Source organism: Podarcis melisellensis (assembly GCF_964234715.1).
Source record: "Podarcis melisellensis genome assembly, chromosome: 4".
NCBI lineage: Eukaryota > Metazoa > Chordata > Lepidosauria > Squamata > Lacertidae > Podarcis > Podarcis melisellensis.
Window position 1 is genome coordinate 96,348,095 of NC_138531.1, and position 23,442 is coordinate 96,371,536.

Here is a 23,442-nt window from a genome sequence, read left to right on the forward strand (position 1 = left end):
CTGCAAGAAGATCAAACCTCTCCATTCTGAAGGAAATCAGCCCTGAGTGCTCACTGGAAGGACAGATCCTGAAGCTGAGGCTCCAATACTTTGGCCACCTCATGAGAAGAGAAGACTCCCTGGAAAAGACCCTGATGTTGGGAAAGATGGAGGGCACAAGGAGAAGGGGAGGACAGAGGACGAGATGGTTGGACAGTGTTCTCGAAGCTACCAGCATGAGTCTGACCAAACTGCGGGAGGCAGTGGAAGACAGAAGTGCCTGGCGTGCTCTGGTCCATGGGGTCACGAAGAGTCGGACACAACTAAACGACTAAACAATAACAACAACAAACAGAGCTGCCTTCAGATGTCTTCTAAAAGTCAGATAGATGTTTATTTCCTTGACATCTGATGGGAGGGCGTTCCACAGGGCGGGCACCACCACCAAGAAGGCCCTCTGCCTGGTTCCCTGTAACTTGGCTTCTCGCAGGGAGGGAACTGCCAGAAGGCCCTCGGAGCTGGACCTCAGTGCCCAGGCTGAATGATGGGGGTGGAGACGCTCCTTCAGATGGCGCTGTAGAGCACAAAACTTTTCTATGCAATTTTACATAGCGTTTTTTTCTTTCTTTTGTTATGACAACGTAATTTACGACTTACTTATAGCATCTTTTTCCTGTGTGTAGACCCACCCAAGGAGAGTCTCGTACACCAGTTTGAACACAGACACTTCAACTCACTTGAAAGAAGTCAACGTCTGGAACAAAAAGGCCTTCAATTTCAGGGGCCATTCATGTTAAAAAAATTAAAAAATATTCCTGTTCTCTTTCCATGTTCCTTAATCCCTTCTCCTTCATCTAAAGTAAACGTAGAGGAGGCTCATCGATGCATTTAAACTGGCTGCTTCAGGGTGCTTTTAGGCTATGATGATCGATTCCATATGTTAAATTGCACCTTACAGTAACATGTTGCGGCTATTAGCTTAAGTCCCTGACTCTGCATTTCTGATCACCATTAATTATTTTGATGATATCCATGGCTCACTTCCACAGGATAGGAGGAGAAAACAGAGCATCAGCTATTAAATATGTAGGATTCACACATCCGCAGAAATCAAAGCTCGCCAATATGCTGTCCTCTAGATGTTTTTGGGACTCCAATTCCCATCAACCTCAGCCAGCGTGGTGAGGGGTGATGGGAACTGTAGTCCAACAAAACCCATCTGGAAGGCCATAACATTGGCTACCCCCACATAAAAAGCTGTGTTGGCCATATACCTTGAGAGTAAAAACACAAGGATCGAAACCACACAGATTCATAATGGCCGAAGAATTGATGCTTTTGAATTCTGGTGCTGGAGGAGACTCTTGAGAGTCCCGTGGACTGCAAGAAGAACAAACCTCTCCATTCTGAAGGAAATCAGCCCTGAATGCTCACTGGAAGGACAGATCCTGAAGCTGAGGCTCCAAGACTTTGGCCACCTCATGAGAAGAGAAGACTCCCTGGAAAAGACCCTGATGTGGGGAAAGATGGAGGGCGCAAGGAGAAGGGGACGACAGAGGACAAGGTGGTTGGACAGTGTTCTCGAAGCTACCAGCATGAGTTTGACCAAACTGCGGGAGGCAGTGGAAGACAGGAGTGACTGGCATGCTCTGGTCCAGGGGGTCACGAAGAGTCGGACACGACTAAACGACTAAACAACAACAACAACAAAATAGTAAATCAGAGCCCCATACAGGACTCTTTGAATAGGAGAGCCAATAAACACATTTACCACCCAAATCTGCTCTAAAATGAATTTTAGATTAACGGTCATCATTTTCTCCTAGAATACCCTGACTTGAAATCGTGATGCTAAGCAGCATTTCAGGGAAATTTAAAGGTTGCCCAGTTTCTGAGACAAGCTGGCGGGGGGTTAAGTATTGTGGAAATCTACTTGCCTCCCCCCAAAAAACATCCCATAATGCAAAAGAGAGGCCATTTCCACACACCCCACGACACAGCCTTCTAAGCATGTTTGGCTCAGCTTTAATAGTGTATATAAAAATGATAAATTATACTTTGGAAAAAATGCTCATTTGACACAATGTTTGGAAAGATGGAGAGGACCCCGAAACGGCCTCGATATTTCTCGACGAACTGGGATTTCTTTCGAGTAAACAGGCGCGGGTTGGGGCCTCTCAGCAAACCAAAGGCTACCCTAAGGATTTGAGATGGGACTACGTTCATAAACACCATTTTCAGCCCGCTGGTAAACCCTGAAATTCCAGCTGTTTCCTGGGAATAAACACTGACACTACTTATTAAAATTAAGCTCTTACCTGGAGACGTATTTTCCGAAGCCTTTGCTTCGAGGGCTAATCTCCTCTTCTTCGACTCGCCAGCAGGAAATCCAGCCGCCCAATGGAGGGGTTAGCGGTAACAAATTTATTGCGCAGCCTAACCCTGACCGTCAATTTGGATTACAGCATAAAAATAAGCTTGTGTCTTAATATACCCTGGGGCGGCTTGTCAGGAACTCAGGACTGAGGCTAGCCAGATAGCAAAGGGGGAAATCCTGCAACAATCAGGGCTCAGTGTCCCTGCCAACAAGGGATGGATGCGAGTTTGCCGCTTCTTCCTGCCTTCCTCCTCCCTTTCTCAACTGCCCTGTTGTGAAATCGACAAATATCCCAAGGGCTTGGAGCAAGCTTGTTTTCTCCTGCTGTGGAAGGTAGGACTCGAACTCGCGGCTTCCAGTTACGAGAAAGGATATTCCGACTCAACACCAGGAAGAACTTTCCTGAGCTGTTCAGCTGTGTAACGGTCTCCCTTGGGAGCTGGCAGAATCTCTTTCATTGGCCATCTCTCCTGGATGCTTTCGCCGAGATTCCTGCATTGCAGGGGGTTGGACTAGATGACCCTGGGGTCCCTTTTTGTCTTCAGGGCAGAGGTATGGCCTTTTAAGCCTCCAGAGTTCTCTGCAAGGGGGTGGAGCCAGGAGGAGGCAAGCTGGACAGTTTGAGCATATTACACCGATCCTGGTCCGATCGCACTGGGTACCAATGAGTTTCTGCGTCCAAAGTGCTGGTTTAGACCTATTAAGCCTTAAACGGCCCAGGACTGCAATACCTCAAGAAACGCCTCTTCCCACATGAACCTACCCGGACCCTGAGGTAGGTCCTCTGAGGCCCTCCTTCGTGTGCCTTGTGATGGCCTGGCACCAGAGGAGTCTCAGTCCGCACCAGATCCTTTGCCTCAGGCACCATCTGAACCAAGTCTGGGGCCTGATCCTGAAGAGTCCCAGTCTGCACAGCTTCCCCTGCAACAAGCACCAGCTGGGCTGAGTCAGGGGCCTGAGCCTGCCCTGGCTCCAGATGCGGGGATGACCTCGTTGCCTCCAGCTGGGCCATCACTTACAGCTGCTCCACTACCGGTTGGGTGAGGGGAGGCCGAGGCGGCCCCTGGGTCTAGTAACCCACCGACGTCTCCCAAGCTGCAGAGACTAAGATCTGAGAGAAGGAGAGACCTGAGTACTCGCAGGAGGAGTGCTCGCCTTCGGGCGAAACAGGGAGGTGAGGACCGGCCTCTACCCCGACAGAGATAAAAGGCTAACGGACCCCACCCCAGGTTGTGGGCGCAACATTGCTGTATGCCAGATCCTGCCTGAGATCCTGTACCTGTCTGCCTGGTTTCCTGCCTCATGTCCTGCCTTGACCCTGTCGGACTGTCTCCTTTTGGAACCTACGGATTCTGGACTGGACCTGGAGTGCAGTTCTTGGGTTACCCCAGGGTCCAGCACATGCCTCCTCCTCGAGAAGTCCAGAGGATGGCAACACAAGAACGGGGCCTTCTCTGCAGTGGCTCCCCATTTGCAGAATGCTCTCTCCTGGGAAGTTCGCCTGGCGCCTTCATTATACACCTTTAGGCGCCAGGCCTTTAACCAGGCCTTTGGTTGACCTGATGAACATCCTACGCCCTTTTAAAGCGTGGCTCTTTTGAGGGAGGGGTTGTGTTATTGGGTTACTGTTCTTATTTTGATTTTATAGATTGTGATTTTAGTCTGTGAACCGCCCTGAGACCTCCAGGTATAGGGTGGTATATAAATTCAATAAATAAATAAAATCTAGAGGCAGAAAAGTCCTGAATCCACTGCCAACCTTCGTTGGCGCAAGCTGCGCACTCGGAGTGCCCCATGGCTGCCAACCTTGGACTTGCCTCACCTCTGGCACCAGACCAGAACATTACAAGGCATGTGTGGGGCTAATGGATAGCTGCCATTGTTTTGCCTGAGGCAACTGAGGTCACAGCAGAGGCAAGCAAGGCTGGGAGACTTTCCTGTTCACAGCCCAGCCACCTAGCCACTATGCTGTACCACGACTCTGCACAAAGACATACTGTATTTTTCGCTCCTTAAGACACACTTTTCTTCCTAAAAAGTAAGGGGAAATGTCTCTGCATCTTATGGAGCAAATGTGTGGCCCCTGGAGCCGAATTGCCCAGGGGCGAAAAGCAGATCATGTTGTTGTTGTTTTTTAGAAAGAGGGAAGGGGGTGTTGAAAGGAAGCCTCTGAGCAGCTGATTGGCATGCGATCGGAGGGAGATAAGCGACTCTAGCGATAAAGGAGGCTGCTTGGGAGGGGGAGGTAAAGACAGCGAACTTGCAAGGAGAGGAGACAGGAATACTAAAACAAGCAATGAGGAGAGAAATTAGAAGAAAAGGAGGAGCAAAAAACTGCTCCAGCTAAGGAAAAAACACTAAGGCAAACAAGACGGAAGGGGGTGTTGAAAGGAAGCAGCTGATCAGCAAGCGATCGGGAGGGAGATAAGGGAGGCTAGCGATAAAGGAGGCTGTCTGGAGAGTGGAGGTAAAAGCCCATGGATCCTCAGGATTTTTGCATTGGGTCACCCCAAATTCACCAACAGATCACATAGCATGTCCATGGCTACAGCCTGCACCAAAAAAAGCACGCATCCACTGTTTCGTGGGGCCACAATGATGCAAAAACATGGTTACAAAGCACGGATCCACATGGATTCTCAGGATTTTTGCATTGGGCTACCCCAAATTCACCATCAAATCACATGTCTGTGGCCACAGCATGAACCACAAAAATCATACAGCCACTGTTTCATTCAGAATCTTTTTTTTCCTCCTTGTTGTCCTCCTCTAAAAACTAGGTGCATCTTATTGTCAGGTGCATCTTATGGAGCAAAAAATACAGTGTATGTATATTAAGTGTTTATTTCCACGCTGGCCTGGATCTCGTCAAGTGGGAAAAGAGAAGTTCAATCTCCATTAGCTGGTGCAAAAAGGTTCAGGCCAGGCTGACAGCATCTTGAATTTCTCACCTCAAGGAAATCTTATTCCCAACTGAGGCAGGGGAGCTGGACCCAGGCAGAGACAGAAAGCCAAAGCACTCGAATGGCGTTGTCACGCCAGGGGTCCTGTTGACAATATTATCAATTTAAAAACAAGCTGGAGGGAGCGCAGAACAAGAACCAGCCTGCTACATCTGTATTTTTGTGGTAGTTTTCCTGACGGTACAGAGCAAACTTTGCTGATCTGGCGCCTTCCTTAAGGACACAAAAGAAGCCAGGCAGGATCAGGCCACTGGTCCATCTTAGCACAGCATCCTGCTGTCTCTGGGGCCGGTCAGATGCCCCAATAGGAAAACCATAAACAAGGTTTGAACGCAACAGACCGTCAGCCCACCTGCGATTCCTAGCAACTGCAATTCAGATGCACACTGTATCTAACGGTAGAGCTAAAAGACTGTGCTGGCAGGGGCTGGTGGGAGTTGGAGTACAAAACACCTGGAGGGCACCGGGTTGGGGCCAGCTGGCCTAGAGGAACCAAAACACCCTAAGCCAGATGGGAGCAGTTTTAAAGGAAATTTCCATACCCAAACGGATTTATAAGACTGGCTAAGAGATTGCACAACTGATGGGGCTTAAACCATCCTGGCGACCCTCCATATGCCTCCTGGATTGGATAGCATGTGTGCCCCGCTCACAAATGTCACAGGGTGTATGGGGTGTCGGGGGAAGGATAGTACTTCACCTCACCTGGAGTACTGTGTCCAGTTCTGGGCACCACAGTTCAAGAAGGACACTGACAAACTGGAACGTGTCCAGAGGAGGGCAACCAAAATGGTCAAAGGCCTGGAAACGATGCCTTATGAGGAACGGCTAAGGGAGCTGGGCATGTTTAGCCTGGAGAAGAGGAGGTTAAGGGGTGATATGATAGCCATGTTCAAATATATAAAAGGATGTCACATAGAGGAGGGAGAAATGTTGTTTTCTGCTGCTCCAGAGAAGCGGACACGGAACAATGGATCCAAACTACAAGAAAGAAGATTCCACCTAAACATTAGGAAGAACTTCCTGACAGTAAGAGCTGTTCGACAGTGGAATTTGCTGCCAAGGAGTGTGGTGGAGTCTCTTTCTTTGGAGGTCTTTAAGCAGAGGCTTGACAACCATATGTCAGGAGTGCTCTGATGGTGTTTCCTGCTTGGCAGGGGGTTGGACTCGATGGCCCTTGTGGTCTCTTCCAACTCTATGATTCTATGATTCTACTTCTGGTGAGAGAAACATTGTGCTCCTTCTGGGGTATTTTGTCCAACTTTGGTCCCCAAGCTGCACTCAGGTCTCACCTGCCGCTCCTAGCTTTAGGCACCAGGTGAAAACGTTTCTCTTCAACCAGGCCTTTGGCTGATTGATATTCTACAGCAGTGGTTGTTAGAATTCCTGCTCCGTGATTGCAGTCATGGGATTTTTGTCTTTCACATGACAGTAAATGTTTTGACTCCACAGAGTGGGAAGTGACGGAGACAGGATGTTTGTGTTACTGTGTTCTGTGAAGTGGGACTATTGTCCTTTGTTCTTTTTCTCTTTGCTGTCTGGTGCTAGAGAGAGCAGGAGCCATGTTGCAGTGCTCCGTGTGTGTTTATGTGTAAATAAAGTAGATTAGGCAAAATGCTGAGTTGCTGAGGTCTGTCATGCAAGCTGCGAAGACTCTGCAGATCCCTAAGTGTGCCAGTGTCTGTTGGCATCGGTTGCTGTGATGTTCAGGCTGAAAAAAGCTTATGAAGCTCCTGAACAAATGACCAGAAGGGAGAGAACATGCCAGGGTCGAGTGTAGGAATTGCTCCTGACAGTGGTGTCCAAACCTTTTTTAAATTTGATGAATTGAAGGGCCATGTGGGCCGACCAAAGTTGTTGACCTTTTTTTAGGGTTGAAGTTGTTTTCAGATTTTACCCCAGGAAATAAACTGCTGCAGGGGCCAGATTAAACCGGCCAGAGTGACCCCCGAAACGGACTTTGGACATGCCTGTTCTACAGCCTTTCAAACGCATCTCTGGGAAGGCTGGGTATTGTTTTGTTGCTATGGTTTAATCATATACTGTGTTTTATCTTGTATTTTATTCTGTGAACCACCCCCAGATCTTCTGATGAAGGGCGGTACATAAATTTATTTTTAAAATAACAAATAAAAATAGAAACTGTCAGCAGGCGACAGCGGCCACAGCCCAGGAAATGGCTTCGACTGGCTGGCTAAAGCAGGTGTGGGGAGCCGATGGGTTTCAAACCCTCGGTGGGTTAGGTACTTCTCCTGCATGCGAAGGCAGGTGGGTGGAGCGGACGAGACCAATAGTGGCTCCAGCGGTCAAGAAGGCGGTTTCTGCACATGCTGTAGAATCTATACCTGCTGCTTTGTGGGACATCTTCGGGAGAAGAAAAGGTTGTGGAGTCAACCCTACCAAAATCTAGAGCTGAGTCCCTAAGACGGTAGGATGCCGCCTTGTACGTCTCCTTCCATCAACACCTGCAGCCCAACTGGTGCCAAACGTCTTGCTCTGCGTTCCTTTGGATCACATCAGTGCTGTCTCGGAAATCTAGGACCTTCATAGTGTTCAGAGAGGAGGAGCACTCCATTGTCTTTTAAGACAGACAGATGCCAACAATTCCTCCCTTTTAATATTACTGCGATGTGATGACTAACAGATGGGCAATGGAAGTGTGATCCTGCGAGAGCCCTGGAGGCAAAGAATCTTCCATTCATTCCTCGCTGCTCTCAAGAACTTGCTGCCCTTTCTACAATTGAACGTATATTTGAAATACTTTATTGTCATTTGTACAACTTGTATACAGTGAGATTACACGAGCACCCCCCACTCAGCTCTCTTAGTCTTAATTCCCCTGCACAACCACCCAACCCGAAAGTCAGTTGCCCTGTTGTTATCTTTTCACTCAGCAGCCTAACAGCCCACGGATAGAAGCTGTTCTTTACCCTGTTGGTGCGACTAATCATGCTTCTATATCTTCTGCCTGAGGGCAGGAGATCAAGAAAGTGCCGGCCAGGGTGTGAATCATCCCTGAGAATTTTCCTCACTCTCCCGAGGCAACGTTCTTCCGCTATTTCATCCAGTGGATTCACAGGACAGCCCATAATATATTGTGCTGTATTCACTACCCTCTGTAGGCACCTCCTATTAGTTGATGTCAAACTAGTGTTTATAATTATAATTAAATAATTATCATATCATTAATCTCATTTCAGTCTCTATTCTGACATATGGACTGCTTATTATATTAATAAGTTTAGATCAGGATCACTATTAACGACTTTGTTTCAGTGTGTGTGTGCGTACATGTGTGTCTAAATACTCCCTTACTTGTTTATTTTCCATTGTCACAAGTTTTTGAGGTGTGTCGACAAGACCTGTACACAGCAATCCAAGTGCGGCCATACAACATTGTAATATGGGAAACTTCCTTTCGAAACTAATTATTCCTAACATGGGATTTACCTTTTACATGGCTCCTGCATGTGGTTGAGATTTTCTTCATGTTACTTAATACAATCCCAAATTCCTTTTCATGGTTCAAATTCTATTCACCTATTTGTGATGCTAGAAGGATCCCCGCCACCTCTTAAGCCGAATTGCATTTGTCATTTTAATGGCCAGTTCGCCCACTTTGCAGAGACCCTCCTGGAGCCCCTTGCAATCTCCTTTTCTGATTTTTATCATTCCGAACTTTCGGGTGACACAGTTCAGCCACCACCACCCTCTTGACTCGAGGCATATACCACTTCACATCAGCTAAAGATTATTTCTCGACTGCTTTTGCTGTCTGGCTATATCAGAAGCAAATGTGGGGGGTTTGGCGGGGGGCAGAGACATACCGTTGCCTGGATCTCAGGAAGTGCCGGAAGATTAAGAAAACCTGCCTCCATGTGCGAACATCCCATTTCCACACTCCATAAAGCTCTACAAACCCATATGGCGCCTAAAACCAGAATGCTCTGTGCGTCTGTTATTCCAGCTGCGCGGCACCTCTGAAAGAAGGTCCAAAAAGCGATGCGTAGCCTTAACTAGAGAAGGAAACATGGAATCATAGTGTTGGAAAGGACCCCCAAAGGCCATCTAGTCCTGCCCCCTGGAATGCAGCTTTCTGTTTGGTCACACGCTTTCTGTTTGAAAACTTCCATTAGCTGTGCTACCAACCTCTGAGATCTGTCCAGTGGTACCCGAGATGTCAAGAGATTTCACACAGACTTCTTTATCCTGATCTTTGACATCTGAGACGTGTGGTTTTAGGACCAACTCTATTATTGTGAATGAAATATGTCTGAACTGTTTTTTAAATTAAATTGTTGTAACCTGCCTTGGAATCTGCGGGTGAAGGGCAAGTCGGAGACAACGGAATAATGGTAGTAGCAGTCATCTTGTTTTAAAAGGTAAAGGACCCCTGGATGGTTAAGTCCAGTCAAAGGCGACTATGGGGTTGCGGCGCTCATCTCAATTGCAGGCCGAGGGAGCTGGCGTTTGTCCACAGACAGATTTCAGGGTCACGTGGCCAGCAGGACTAAACTGCTTCAGGCGCAATGGAACACCATGATGGAAACCAGAGCGCACGGAAACACCATTTACCTTCCCGCCGCAGCAGTACCTATTTATCAACTTGCACCGGTGTGCTTTCGAACTGCTGGGTTGGCAGGAGCTGGGAGCTCACCCCGTCACAGGGATCTGAACTGCCAACCTTCCAATCGGCAAGCCCAAGAGGCTCAGTGGTTTAGACCACAGCGCCACCCACATCCCCGTTTCTTGTTGTACAAGTGAACTGCCAGCATAGTATTATGGTTAGAGTGTTAGATTAGGACCTGGGAGACCGGGATTCGAATCCGCACTCGGCCATGAAGATCACTGAGTGTGACATTGAGCAGTCACTGCCTCTTGCCCTAACCGATCTCCCAGGATTGTAAGCAGGAGATTAAATGAGGGGGAGAACCATGTTATGTCACATTGAGCTCCTTTGGAGAAAAAAAAGGGGGGATATAAATGCTAATAATAATAATAATAATAATAATAATAATAATAATAATAATAATTTATTAATACCCCGCCCATCTGGCTGGGCTTCCCCAACCACTCGGCGGCTTCCTAAAAAATATTAAAATGCTGTAATACATCAAACATTAAAAGCTTCCCTAAACAGGGCTGCCTTCAGATGTCTTCTAAAAGTCTGGTAGTTGTTCTCTTTGACATCTGGTGGGAGGGCGTTCCACAGGGCGGGTGCCACTACCGAGAAGGCCCTCTGCCTAGTTCCCTGTAACTTGGCTTCTTGCAGTGAGGGAACCGTCAGAAGGCCCTCGGCGCTGGACCTCTGTGTCCGAGCTGAACGATGGGGGTGGAGACGCTCCTTCAGGTATACTGGACCGAGGCTGTTTAGGGCTTTAAAGGTCAGCACCAAAACTTTGAATTGTGCTCGGAAACGTATTGGGAGCCAATGTGGGTCTTTCAAGACCGGTGTTATATGGTCTCGGTGGCCGCTCCCAGTCACCAGTCTGGCTGCCGCGTTCTGGATTAGTTGTAGTTCCTGGGTCACCTTCAAAGGTAGCCCCACGTAGAGCGCATTGCAGTAGTCCAAGCGGGAGATAACCGCTTGGACTATTTATAATTATAAATAATTACAATAGAATTGGATATAATCTTTACTGTTTGGTTCCTGGCAAATGCACGTTGAAGGAGATGACGACAGACTGAATAGATTACATGGGTGGAAGACAAATGAACAGACTCGTCTGGCAGGCGCACAGCAGTGCGATCAACGCTCCAAAACCTTGGGCGAGATTCAGGTCGCTTACAGGGGTGCAGCCTCGTGGCTGTGGGCCAGCTGGCAGTTCCCCATTCAGCACTTTGCGATGGCAACAATAGCAGAACCGAGTGCCAGTATTCAAGCCTGAATGAACAGCCTTGGAGCAGGCAGCGCAGAAAGACCCTTCGTATCTGCTTTCATCTTGGAAACACAATGTTCTCCTAAAACAGGGCTCCCTCCTGCATGTATCGTTGGAAGTCGGCGAGAAATGAGAACTATCAAGGCGCCTATTGGGGATGCTTTGATCTCTGCAAATTCCTACAGGCAGTGACCTAAGCCATGTTTCACACTCATGTGCGTACTGGAACTCCGCTATCTGCAAGACTTCACACTTCTCTGAACGTTGCAAGGCGCTTCGAAACGTATCTAAGTACGTGATTTGGTATTACGATGCAGAAATGGAATGATGGTTTTTTTAAAAAAACCAAAAACATGTACAAGTTACTTGGACTGGCGGTAAGACAGATTTGGCCTCCCCTAGATGTAGATGTAGACTGGATTATTGTAACTCGCTCTACGTGGGGCTGCCCTTGAGACTGACCCAGAAACTCCAGTGGGTGCAGAATGCCGTGGTGAGACTCCTTACGGGGTCCTCGCCGTGGGATCACATTCACCAGGTGCTATATTAGCTGCACTGGCTCCCGGTGGAGTACAGGATCAGGTTTAAGGTGCTGGTTTTAACCTTTAAAGCCCTATACGGCCTAGGACCCTCATACCTACGGGACCGCCTCTCCTGGTATGTCCCATGGAGGACCTTACGGTCTTCAAACAAAAACATCTTGGAGGTCCCAGGCCACAGGGAGGTTAGGCTGGCCTCAACCAGAGTCAGGGCTTTTTCGGCTGTGGCCATGATCTGGTGGAAAGCTTTGTCACAAGAGACTAGGGCCCTGCGGGACTTGACATCTTTCCGCAGGGCCTGCAAGACAGAGCTGTTCCACCAGGCCTTTGGCCAGGGCACAGCCTGACTCCCTCCTTTGGTAATTCTTCACAGAACTCTAGCCCAATGGTTGCCATCAATTTGATTTGAACTGATTTTATAATGAACTGATTTTAGAATGCTGTATTATTTTACTGTTGTTAGCCACTCTGAGCCCGGCTTTGGCTGGGGAGGGCGGGATATAAATAAAATATTATTATTATTATTCCCGTCTACTGGTTTCTCAGGGCTGGCTGGGGCTAATGGGAGTACAGAACACCTGGAAGTCTCCATACCAAGGAAGGTTAAATGAAAGCAACACAACTGATCTCAATGCAGTTGTCCACGGCCTGCCAGAGCTACCAAGAGTGTGCTGATTTGGCTTCAACTCTGTTATGGTGTCTGCCAAATGTGCCAAAGTTTCAAAGGAGCAGGCAAGCTGAGGGAAGAAGTTGTCAGGCACCACACCATGAAGTAAATTAAACTTTTATTCTGCTATACATATATATATATATATTTATTTATATTTATATATATATTTATTTGTGAGCTCACAACCGAGCCCAGACATCGGTATACAATGTAGAAAGCGAGAGCCAGACACACCTGAACTCCAAAAAATAATAATAATAAATGCATATCGTCGGGAATCTCAAGCAGACCACAAAATCCGCTTGTACGTTAGTGCAGTTGGAAACACATGCCCCAGTGGCAAACTACCTCATCTGGAGTCGAACTTGCTCCACTGGAAAAAAAACAAATTGTTGGACAGCTCCAGTTGAGAAGTACAGAAGGTTTGGTTGATTTGCCCCACCTCAACCAAATAAACTCATTATTAAGTATGGCCAACAGCAAGCACTATTAAGAGTCCATTCACATCATCTCAAAACCTATTGCACTGTATATATAACATCTGGCTTGCGTGTTTGTATACTGCTTCACAGATTGATAGGGTCTGGGGGGAAATAATTAATGTGCCTATGGATTGATTTATTGCCGTTTGCTGGTCCCATGAGACACACCTGTAGTCCCAAGTGCTCCAGAGAGCTACTAAACTGCAGAAGCAGCGTCTTCAGTTTTTCGGGACTGGCTTGAGTGCCAGAACTGTATTTCTTCCTAAATTGGCCACACAGTGATAAGGTTGGGGTAAGACCTAAGCCCATATAGCGTCCCTCTTCACCACCACTCAAATTTTCTACCTAGGAGCAATGGGAGCAAAATGCCGGGCACATCTCCTGCACATGACCTGAAATGCATGGGGCGCTTACTGGGCCATGTGCAGTGACTGACGCCAGCAAGAGTGGTGCAGGAAGGAAGGAAGGAGATAACATTGTGCAGGGAGAGGCGTTCTTACTGGATTTGACAGGGCATCTTGCCCCTGAAGCAGGAAGGGCGGCAAGACCTGGATGAAGGCAAAAAGCTGTTGAGGAGGAGAGAGAACATGTGTCGACTGGTGCACACATTCACTCCTGTATGCCTTCAGCTAAGTGTTTGACTTAATTTTCCTCCACCCCAACCTGTCAAAGGGCTGAAAGAAATCTAAAACTTAAAAGCAGACAATGCTCCAGTGGCATGATCCAATTGCCAGAGCAATCTGTAAATACTAGGAAAACCAGGAGAGGAAGCAGCAAAGGTTTACCTGGGCTGTGGCGAGACCATGATTGTGTGTGACCCAAATCTACTTCCCCAAAACTATAAAGACAGTCTCTCCCCTGCCCGCCCACCCAATCCCGCCCGATAACTGATCAGGGATTACGAGTGCAAGTTTTATCTTCATTCCAGATACATAGTTTTCACCTTGTGAAACGTGGCACCACTTCCGCCGTGTCCCAAAAAAGCTCACTTGTCGGAACCCTTCCGCGGCCTGCGGAAGGTGGGGGCGTCCTTGTTCAGGGCGCAAATCCTCCGGGAAAACTCTTCGAATTCCCCCAGGACTTGGTCGTCGCACTCCACTGCTACGGCGTGGTCCACCGGGATGTAGTTAAAGGCTTCGAGCTGGTCTCCGGTGCCGAAGCCCGTCGCTTCCATGCCCATGATCTCTTCCGCCTGCTCAACCGTGCAGAGGAGGTCAGCACCGAGGGCGCCGCGGAAGGCACACAGCTGGTCACTGGTGGCCGCGCTGGGGCGCTCGCTGGGCAACGCCGCACCGTTTATTGCACGAGAGGGTCCCAGGAAAGAATCCTGCTGGTCTCGGGAGGTGTTTGGGCCCCTGTTTTCGCCGTTCAAGCTGTGGCACAGATCCCCTCCCTTTTTGTTTTCTTTCGAGAAGTCAATGGAGGTATCTAAAGAGGAGGATAAAGACCCAGCCTTCTTATTCGGCTCTCCCGCAATGGCAATGGGCTGTGTTAAAGCAGAGTTGTAACTCGGAGGAGGAGTCTTGTACTGAAGTCTCTCGTTCTCAGAGTTGGCCCGTTTTCGGAGTCCCTTGTCCGGAGAAGGATGGCTGCTGGTGAACCCAATATCCAAACCCCCAAACGCAGAACTCTGCCTCTTTGGAACTGGAATGGCGCTGGAAATGTGGTGCCGATCACTATGGGGAGAAATGATAAAGACAGTGAAAGGTTATCTCACCTAAGCACTGCTAAGGTCAGTTCATCCCTTCCAGATCTGCGATTACAATTTCTTATTTTAGTTATAGAAGAGGAAGAGGAATAATAATAATAATAATAATAATAATAATAATAATAATTATTATTTATTTATACCCCGCCCATCTGGCTGGGCCTTCCCAGCCACTCTGGGCGGCTTCCATAAAAACCAAAAATACAGTAAAATATCACACGTTAAAAACTTCCCTGAACAGGGCTGCCTTAAGATGTCTTCTGAATGTCAGGTAGTTGTTTATCGCTTTGACATCCGCTGGAAGGGCGTTCCACAGGGTGGGCGCCACTACCGAGAAGGCCCTCTGCCTGGTTCCCTGTAGCTTTGGATTTGATATCCCGCTTTATTACTACCTGAAGGAGTCTCATTCTCCTTTCCCTTCCTCCCCCACAACAAACACTCTGTGAGGTGAGTGGGGCTGAGAGACTTCAGAGAAGTGTGACTGCTCCAAGGTCACCCAGCAGCTGCATGTGGAGGAGCGGGGAAGTGAACCCGGTTCCCCAGATTACGAGACTACCGCTCTAAACCACTACACCACACTGGCTCTCCATATAGGCATCTATGCCTACTCCTATGGCTCACTATTTAATTTCTACACCATTGGAGCATCATAGCTTCCTGTTATCCTTGCCACAAAACCATGAAGAAAGGCATGCAGCAAGAAAACAGTGACTTCTCCCTGGCTTTGCAATTCAGGGGAGATCTGAGCCCAAGTTTCTTACATGAAAGCCACACTCCCTATCCATCGCACCACCATTTAAAATGGGGTTTCAGAGTTTTTAGGGGGTTTTGAATGTCTGATGTAGATTTTTCAATTCCATTCTTCTGTATGGGCAATGACAATGAAGATATTGTATTGTATCGTTTAGTATTGTTTTGTTTTAGTTCATTTATGAGGCTCAAAAGCTCAGGGTGGCAACTGAATGTATGGCTATGGGGCAGGCGAGAGGGGAAACCTCACTAATCATATGCCAATTTACCAGCAACATGGGCACAGTCACTCCCGACTTGATCCAACTTGGCCAGGTTTTAAACTTTTACAGAAGTCCCAAGCTCATTTGAAGTCCTGGTACCCTGAAAGCTTGCATGTTCTGATGTTAACAGACAGTGCCACATGCAAGTCTCAATTTTGGATTCTGCATCCTAAGCTATTCACTTTTGCTTCTGCATTCTCCGTTTCTGATGAATTCCGGAGCTGGCTCTAAGGTACCTGCAACTGCCCATTTACTCGGCGGTTACATTCCGAGGCACTGTGCGTCTAAGTAAAGTTGTGTATATTTGAAACACCACTGAAAATGCCTGCAAACACCTCGTTCTGCCCCCACCCCTTTTGTGACTTTTCGGGTCTCTTCCGGGTTCGGAACAATGGGCAGTCACGCACATATTGAACGCGAATAAATGTGGGGCTGCCTGTATTAATTTATCTTCTCACTACCATCAAATTGCTTCAAGGGAGAGATCAGAAGTGAGCCCTGGGCTCAGACACTTTCTCCCTTATAACTCGAGTCTAAGCCAAGAGATCCTACGTTTCTATCTCCCCAGACCCTGGAAGATGAAACCCTTCTTCAAACCCTGCGTTCAAATAAATGCTGGAATTTCCGGATGACTTTGACATGCTGTAGCAAGAGCTAGAATCCTTGAAAGGCCAAGACCTGCTCCCAACCTCTTCCTAAATACAAATTTTGGGGGGTGGGGGTGGGTTGGCAGAGACGGTGTCTAAAAAGACGCATTGTGTCATAATTTATTTGGGCAATGTCTGAGGAGTTCCACTTTGGGAAGCAAAGTCAACTGGATGTTTAGCTCACTTCACCTCCACTAAAGGTAAAGGGTAAAGGGACCCCTGACCATTAGGTCCAGTCGTGGACGACTCTGGGGTTGAGGCGTTCATCTCGCTTTATTGGCCGAGGGAGCCGGTGTACAGCTTCCGGGTCATGTGGCCAGCATGACTAAGCCGCTTCTGGCGAACCAGAACAGCGCAAGGAAACACCGTTTACTTCCCGCTGGAGTGGTACCTATTTATCTACTTGCACTTTGACGTGCTTTTGAACTGCTAGGTTGGCAGGAGCAGGGACCAAGCAGCGGGAGCTAACCCCGTCGTGGGGATTTTAACCACCAACCTTCAGATTGGCAAGTCCTAGGCTCTGTGGTTTAACCCACAGCGCCACCCAGCTTTCTCCAACCTGGTGCCCATGCTGGCTGGGATGGATGAGTTGTAGCGCACAACATCTGGAGGGCAACATCAGAATAGCTAACAATGCCATCCACACTGAACAATTATTAGAGGTGAAGCCACTGGCAAACAGAAACCAATTTTAAGAAGAATTGGCGCTACGAAAGCAGTGCACTTATTTCTGTCTCACTGTTTTTGCCATCATTTTTTAAGGCTTGCCTCCGACTTCCTGGTCAAAAGACCCTTCTTTAAAACAAAACAAAACCCTCGATTAACCCCCCCCAAAAAAACAGATTGCCTTGTTATTTAATATGTTTGCAAAAGGCCTGCAAAAACCTATGTAAAGACAGAGTACAATTCACAGTCTCAAATATGTATCTTTCCCTCTGTACAAAATGTTCCCTCTGAGGGACATTACTTGATCGCAGCTGGTTAAAATACTAAATCGTGATTGTCTGGACCCCTGCCAAGATGCACAGCTATATAGCCCAATGGTATGAGAATACTTTAAGGGGGGAGGGCGGGAATGTAACTTAAACATTTGATTCCCGCCCCCCCTTTCTTTTTTTGGTTGCGAATATGACCTCATGGCAACAAGAAATGAAGGTGTTTAAGTTGGTTTACAGCCATTCAAAAAGTTTGACACTTCAGGCAAACCCTTTGGCCAGTATCATGTCAAGTACAGAAAAGCGGGAGGGGAAAAAAATCTCGCACCTCTTTAAAGATTATAGCTTAAATAATGCAGAGTAATGACGGGGTCACTGAAAGGTGCCAGGAGGAGATGGCCAGTAACGAAGAAGGGGAAACAGAAATTACAACATAAAACAGTTCTCCTTTGGAAGATGAGGGGAAAGCTAAGATGCATGGTCTGGTCCCAGGACTGGTGCAGCAACTGGAGTAGAGGATATGGTCAGGCAATGTGAGGCTCCATGCTTAAGAAGACTGCGCAGGGTGCAGGTCAGTCTGCATGGTGTTCTCACTATTTCTCTTCCCCTATGCTGAAAGCAAAGAATCATGGAATCCAGGCCACTGCACTTATGGGATTCTTGTGAAGCACACACACCACAAAATTATGAGTATGGCACACAGGAAGAGAGAGGTTTATACGTTCTTTTTCGAAGAAAGAAAGCCCAATGCATTTTGGAACGAGCCTTTGTCAGGGGGTGTGTTCTGAATAGCAATTCTCCCCCAGTGCCTAAATCACCGTCGCTGTTACTTTCCGCATGCCCAAACACAGGAAGCCTTGAAGCGACTTACAATCATGCAAACATGTGGCATGTTGATCACTGAAAACCAAATGCGCAGGAAAGATGGAACAGAACCTCAAAGGTGTTCATCCAACAAGAATGATAATAATGATAATGATGATGATGATGATAATAATAATAATAATAATAATAATTTCACTACCATCAAATTGCTTCAAGGTAGAGATCTGAAGTGAGCCCTGGGCTCAGCCACTTTCCCCCTTGTAACTCGAGTCTAAGCCAAGAGATCCTACGTTTGTATCTCCCTAGACCCTGGAAGATGAAAACCTCTTCAGAGGAGAATTTTGCGTTCAAATAAATGCTGGAACTTCCAGAGGACTTTGACATGCTGTGGCAGGAGCTAGAATCCTTGAAAGGCAAGACCTGTTTCCAACCTCTTTATAAATACAATTTATTTTTTTTTGCAGGGGGGGGGAGGGGGGATGGGTTGGCAGAGACAGTATCTAAAAAGACACATTGTGTCATGATTTATTTGGGCAATGTCTGAGGAGTTCCACTTTGGCAAGCTAAGTCAACTGGATGTTTAGCTCACTGAGGTGTATGAGTTGTAGCGCACAACATCTGGAGGCCAACATCAGAACAGCTAACAATGCCATCCAAACTGAACAATTACAGTGGTGCCCCGCAAGACGAACACCTCGCAAGACGGAAAACCCGCTAGACGAAAGGGTTTTCCGTTTTGCAGGCGCTTCGCAAAACGAATTTCCCTATGGTCTTGTTTTGCAAGACAAAAAAATCTTGCGAGTCCCCGCGGGTTTTTTCCGCTTCCCCCCCCTTTTCCTAAGCCGCTTAACAGCTGATCCGCCGATAAGCCGCTTAACAGCTGATCGCTAGAAGCCGCTAGACCGCTGTAGCGCTAATCCGCTGAGCTGTCAATGGGCTTGCTTCGCAAGACGAAAAAACCGCTAGACGAAGAGAATCGCGGAACGGATTCTTTTCGTCTTGCGAGGCACCATTTGAGGTGAAGCCACATGCAAACAGAAACCTCGGAGCTGAACTCTGTGCAGCGGAATCTGCGAAATTCCGAGCAGAAATCTCTAGTCTGAAAAGGGTATTGCCCTTCACTTAACAAACGTCTCTAAATATTAAATCCAGGCACTACTTATGCAAGATGAAGTGGCAGCCACAGAGCTGGAAGGCTTGGTCACATTCACAGAGAACAAGGCTATCAAACGGCTGTTAGTATTATCTCCAGCATCAGAGGAGCATGCTTCTGGAAACCAGTTGCTGAAGAGCGTGAGTGAGAAGGGGGCTGCTGCATCCAGGTCCTGCTCATGGGTTTCCCCCATAGGCATCTCCTTTGGTCTTCCAAGAGCATCTTGCATCTGCCAACCATCATGCCTAGGAACTGCTGATGGACCTCCCTTCCATGAATTTGTCTAATCCCTTTTAAAATGAACTAGGCTAGCGGCCATTGTATCTTGTGGCAGTAACTCTGTACATTATCTACATGCTCTACGGGGAACTGGCTTCTGGGACCAGGCCAGATGGCTGACCAACTCTGCGCTACAAAGTTGTCTGCAAATGCGTCCTGAAGGCCAAGTCACCCTGTGCCTAAACCCACAAGAAGAACAGCAGCAGCAGCAGGTGTGTCTTGCAGCAACTTAAAAGACCAAGGTATTTATTTGCAGCATTAGCATTTGTGGGCCAGAGCATCCATCCTTCAACAGAGCGCTTCCTCGCAAATTCTTTTTTTGGGGGTGGGATGGGAGGCACTCTGGGGATAAGGTGGGAATGCATATGCCTAACACCTGTCAATCTCACCCCACTTGTCACAAAAGACACTGGATTAAAGGCAAACGGAAGGAATCCCACGGAAGTGCTGTAAACAAGAAAACTCATGCAGAGGGGCTTAACCCTCCACAATCTCATTCTGACAGAAGCAAAGGGGCATCTGGCAATGCTTTGTCAGCCATGCAGATCAAGAGACTCTTGCAGTCCATAGTGTGGCCTACCTGCTGCACATACCTTTATATATATGGTGCCATAAATTTTAATTTTAATAGCCGGGGCCCTGTGGAGATCGACTTCACCATCTGTGCACAGTCATTTGCATGCAAACATTCCGCACATGCACATGTGAATCGGGCTCTGGCACTCAAGCGTGCTTGCGCCCAACTTCCCTAGCTGGAAATATGGCCCCCCTAATCTTCCCCTTGAGGGAGGATCTATGAAAAGCCTCATTACCGTTTATACTGTAAGGAAGTACCAAGAGGAACCGTTCAGAATCATCGGACCTATCTGAGCCTTGGAGGTGAGAAAGAAATGAGCCATAGACATGTGCCATGGGGGAAGGCGATAGTCCCGGAGAGGCAGGGCTAATATCCACACATGTTTTGAAATATTAGCCAGGCAAAGAATGTGCTTTGTCTTGATAATGAGAACATGCCACTCTAAGGAGCCACCCAGGGACGAGGGTCTACCTCAAGTTGGAAACCAGAATTCCACAGCGGGGAAAGTCAAATCCTGCATATTTTCCACCGGCAAATTAAGCTATGCAAATGACATACACCGCATGGTGTTGCTTGATCTATTTGCTAGGTGGCTGGAAGGCTCCATCCAGCTTCGGTGGCAGGGCTAATAATAATGCTAGCCAGCATAATATTAATCTAGGCTTGGACTTATCACGCCATCACATCTGGGGCTGAACGGTACCAAAAATATGATCAATAGAAACTTGGGGTGGGGGGAGGCTTTGAAGAAATATGGGATGGGGGGGTCAGATGCAGTCATCTCACATCTGGAAGCCCCCACAATCTCTTGACCCCTCCCCAAGTTCCAGAGGTTTTAGAAAATCTGTCTTAGCATTTTAAAAGCTATAGCTACTGCCTCACACCACCTTGCTGACAAAGGTCAGTATAGTTAAAGCTATAGTTTTCCCAGTAGTGATGTATGGAAGTGCTTGTTTTCAGATGTTTATTGCTTGTTTTCAGATGTTTATTGGGTTTTACATTTAACCATTGGACCATAAACTGATAACTGAAGAATTGATGCTTTTGAATTATGGTGCTGGAGGAGACTCCTGAGAGTCCCATGGACTGCAAGAAGATCAAACCTCTCCATTCTGAAGGAAATCAGCCCTGAGTGCTCACTGGAAGGACAGATTCTGAAGCTGAGACTCCAATACTTTGGCCACCTCATGAGAAGAGAAGACTCTCTGGAAAAGACCCTGATGTTGGGGAAGATGGAGGGCACAAGGAGAAGGGGATGACAGAGGACAAGATGGTGGGACAGTGTTCTGGAAGCTACCAGCATGAGTTGGACCAAACTGTGGGAGGCAGTGGAAGAGAGGAGTGCCTGGCGTGCTCTGGTCCAGGGGGTCACAAAGAGTCGGACACAACTAAACGACTGAACAACAACACTGCCTGAATATGTAGCTTCATATTCAGTTGCAGATGAATTAAGAGATACTTTAGCACAATATTCTAATTCTCCTGCAAGAGATCAGCTCCTATTTTTATAAAGCACATCCAACCCAGATGTGTTCAAGGCTCCCGGTCCCCAAGTCACCATCATGTGACAAAATGTTTGTGGTGGGACAGGCTGCAAACCAAAAAGTCACGAGAAAGAGCTCTAAGTGCAACTTCCTAGGTATGTAGTATGTTCTACAAATTTTTCATAATTTACCCCATCTTCCCATTACTGCAATGGACAAAACTTACCATCTGACCATGAGGCCGTGCTCCAGGAAGTTCTTCAGGTTAGGAAGTGTCTGCCTTAGATCTGTAGTTCCCAGCCCATGTTGGTATCTAAGCTATGGAGAAAGAAACAGGTGAATTAGCACATGGTTCTTCTGAACACCTGAGTAAACCTTGATGGACTTAAGATGGGACAGCTGCCTTGCAAGCTGTATTCCAAGATCTGCATGTCAGAGAAGACACTTGCTGTTTGAAGGATGCAATTCCAAATACACATAGAAGAGAGCACCACTGAACACCATGACTCTTGTTTCTGAGAAAATATGAAGAGATTTACACTGCAAATCTAGAACCCCAAGGTCCACCAACCGGCACCAGTTGCAAAATAGCAGCCCAGACAGGCAGGTGTACACTAAGAATGAAAAGGCTTGGTGCTTAGACAGGAAACAGTAATCACTACCAGCTCCCAAGATCACAAGTCCTTTCACACAAAAACTCACTCAACGTTCTTGTCCAGCAAAGTGGTAGTGGGTGGGGTGGGGTGGAAGAAGAGGAGAAACGTTTACCAAGCAATCTACCAGAAGATCCTTATCTACCTTCTCCCCACCCTTGCCTTAGGGCACATGTTGCACATCACACTTCTGAGGTGCTTGTGTACCATCGCAAATACAGTGGTACCTCGGGTTAAGTACTTAATTCGTTCCGGAGGTCTGTTCTTAACCTGAAACTGTTCTTAACCTGAAGCACCACTTTAGCTAATGGGGCCTCCTGCTGCCGCCGGAGCACGATTTCTGTTCCCATCCTGAAGAAAGTTCTTAACCTGAGGTTCTATTTCTGGGCTATCGGAGTCTGTAACCTGAAGCGTATGTAACCCGAGGTACCACTGTATCTAAAAACGTAAATGATAGGGACGTTCGCCTGGTGCCTTCATTATACACCTTGAGGCGCCAGGCAAAAATGTTCCTTTTTAACCAGGACTTGGGTTGATTGACATCCTATGCCCTTTTAAAATGTGTGTGTGTGGGTGGTGTTGTTATTGGGTTGTTGTTTTTATTTTGCATTTATGTATTTTGTGTTCTTTATATTTTGATTTTATTCTGTGAACCACCGTGAGACCTCCAGGTATAGGTAAAGGTAAAGGGACCCCTGACCATTAGGTCCAGTCGTGACCAACTCCAGTGTTGCGGCGCTCATCTCGCTTTATTGGCCGAGGGAGCCAGGGTACAGCTTCCGGGTCATGTGGCCAGCATGACTAAGCTGCTTCTGGTGAACCAGAGCAGCGCATGGAAACGCCGTTTACCTTCCCACTGGAGCGGTACCTATTTATCTACTTGCACTTTGACGTGCTTTCAAACTGCTAGGTTGGCAGGAGCAGAGACCGAGCAACGGGAGCTCACCCTGCTGCAGGGATTCGAACCGCTGACCTTCTGATCGGCAAGTCCTAGGCTCTGTGGTTTAACCCACAGCGCCACCCGCGTCCAAATTCAATGAATAATAACGGTCAGAACAAGAACGTGCATCTTGGGCACTCAGGTGAACTAGCATCAATGAGGCTGAGTCGGTGGAAGAAGAATCCGAACTGCGAACTGCAGCAGTGCAAATGAAACAAAGCTCAAAGGCATTTGTTCACAGGTCTTTCCTTGGCCCACTACTCAGAAGTTGATGCTCCAGGGAGTTTAGATTAAGGAAGATTTAGTACGATTTAAACAACTGTGCCTGCGGAGTGATTG

The 23,442-nt window shown here is 47.5% G+C and overlaps 1 protein-coding gene and 1 long non-coding RNA gene across 3 annotated transcripts in view; one reads left to right on the top strand and one right to left on the bottom strand.

Moving 5' to 3' along the window:
- The window catches only part of LOC309369440, a 352,208-nt gene that overhangs the window by 308,600 nt on the left and 20,166 nt on the right, over positions 1-23,442 (top strand). The window lies entirely within an intron of this gene.
- UVRAG (UV radiation resistance associated) overlaps positions 1-23,442 on the bottom strand; it is a 150,601-nt gene that overhangs the window by 50,936 nt on the left and 76,223 nt on the right. The window contains exons 14-15 of one of the 2 annotated variants that reach the window (XM_081909813.1): positions 21,737-21,828; positions 12,506-14,565 (exon numbers count right to left, since the gene is read on the bottom strand). The exons of the other annotated variant lie outside the window; for it this stretch is intronic. Of the exons in view, the coding sequence (XP_081765939.1) occupies positions 13,875-14,565; positions 21,737-21,828 (783 nt within the window). The 3' untranslated portion in view covers positions 12,506-13,874. Of the gene's footprint in view, positions 1-12,505; positions 14,566-21,736; positions 21,829-23,442 lie in introns of those variants that run through there. 2 annotated transcript variants of the gene reach the window in all.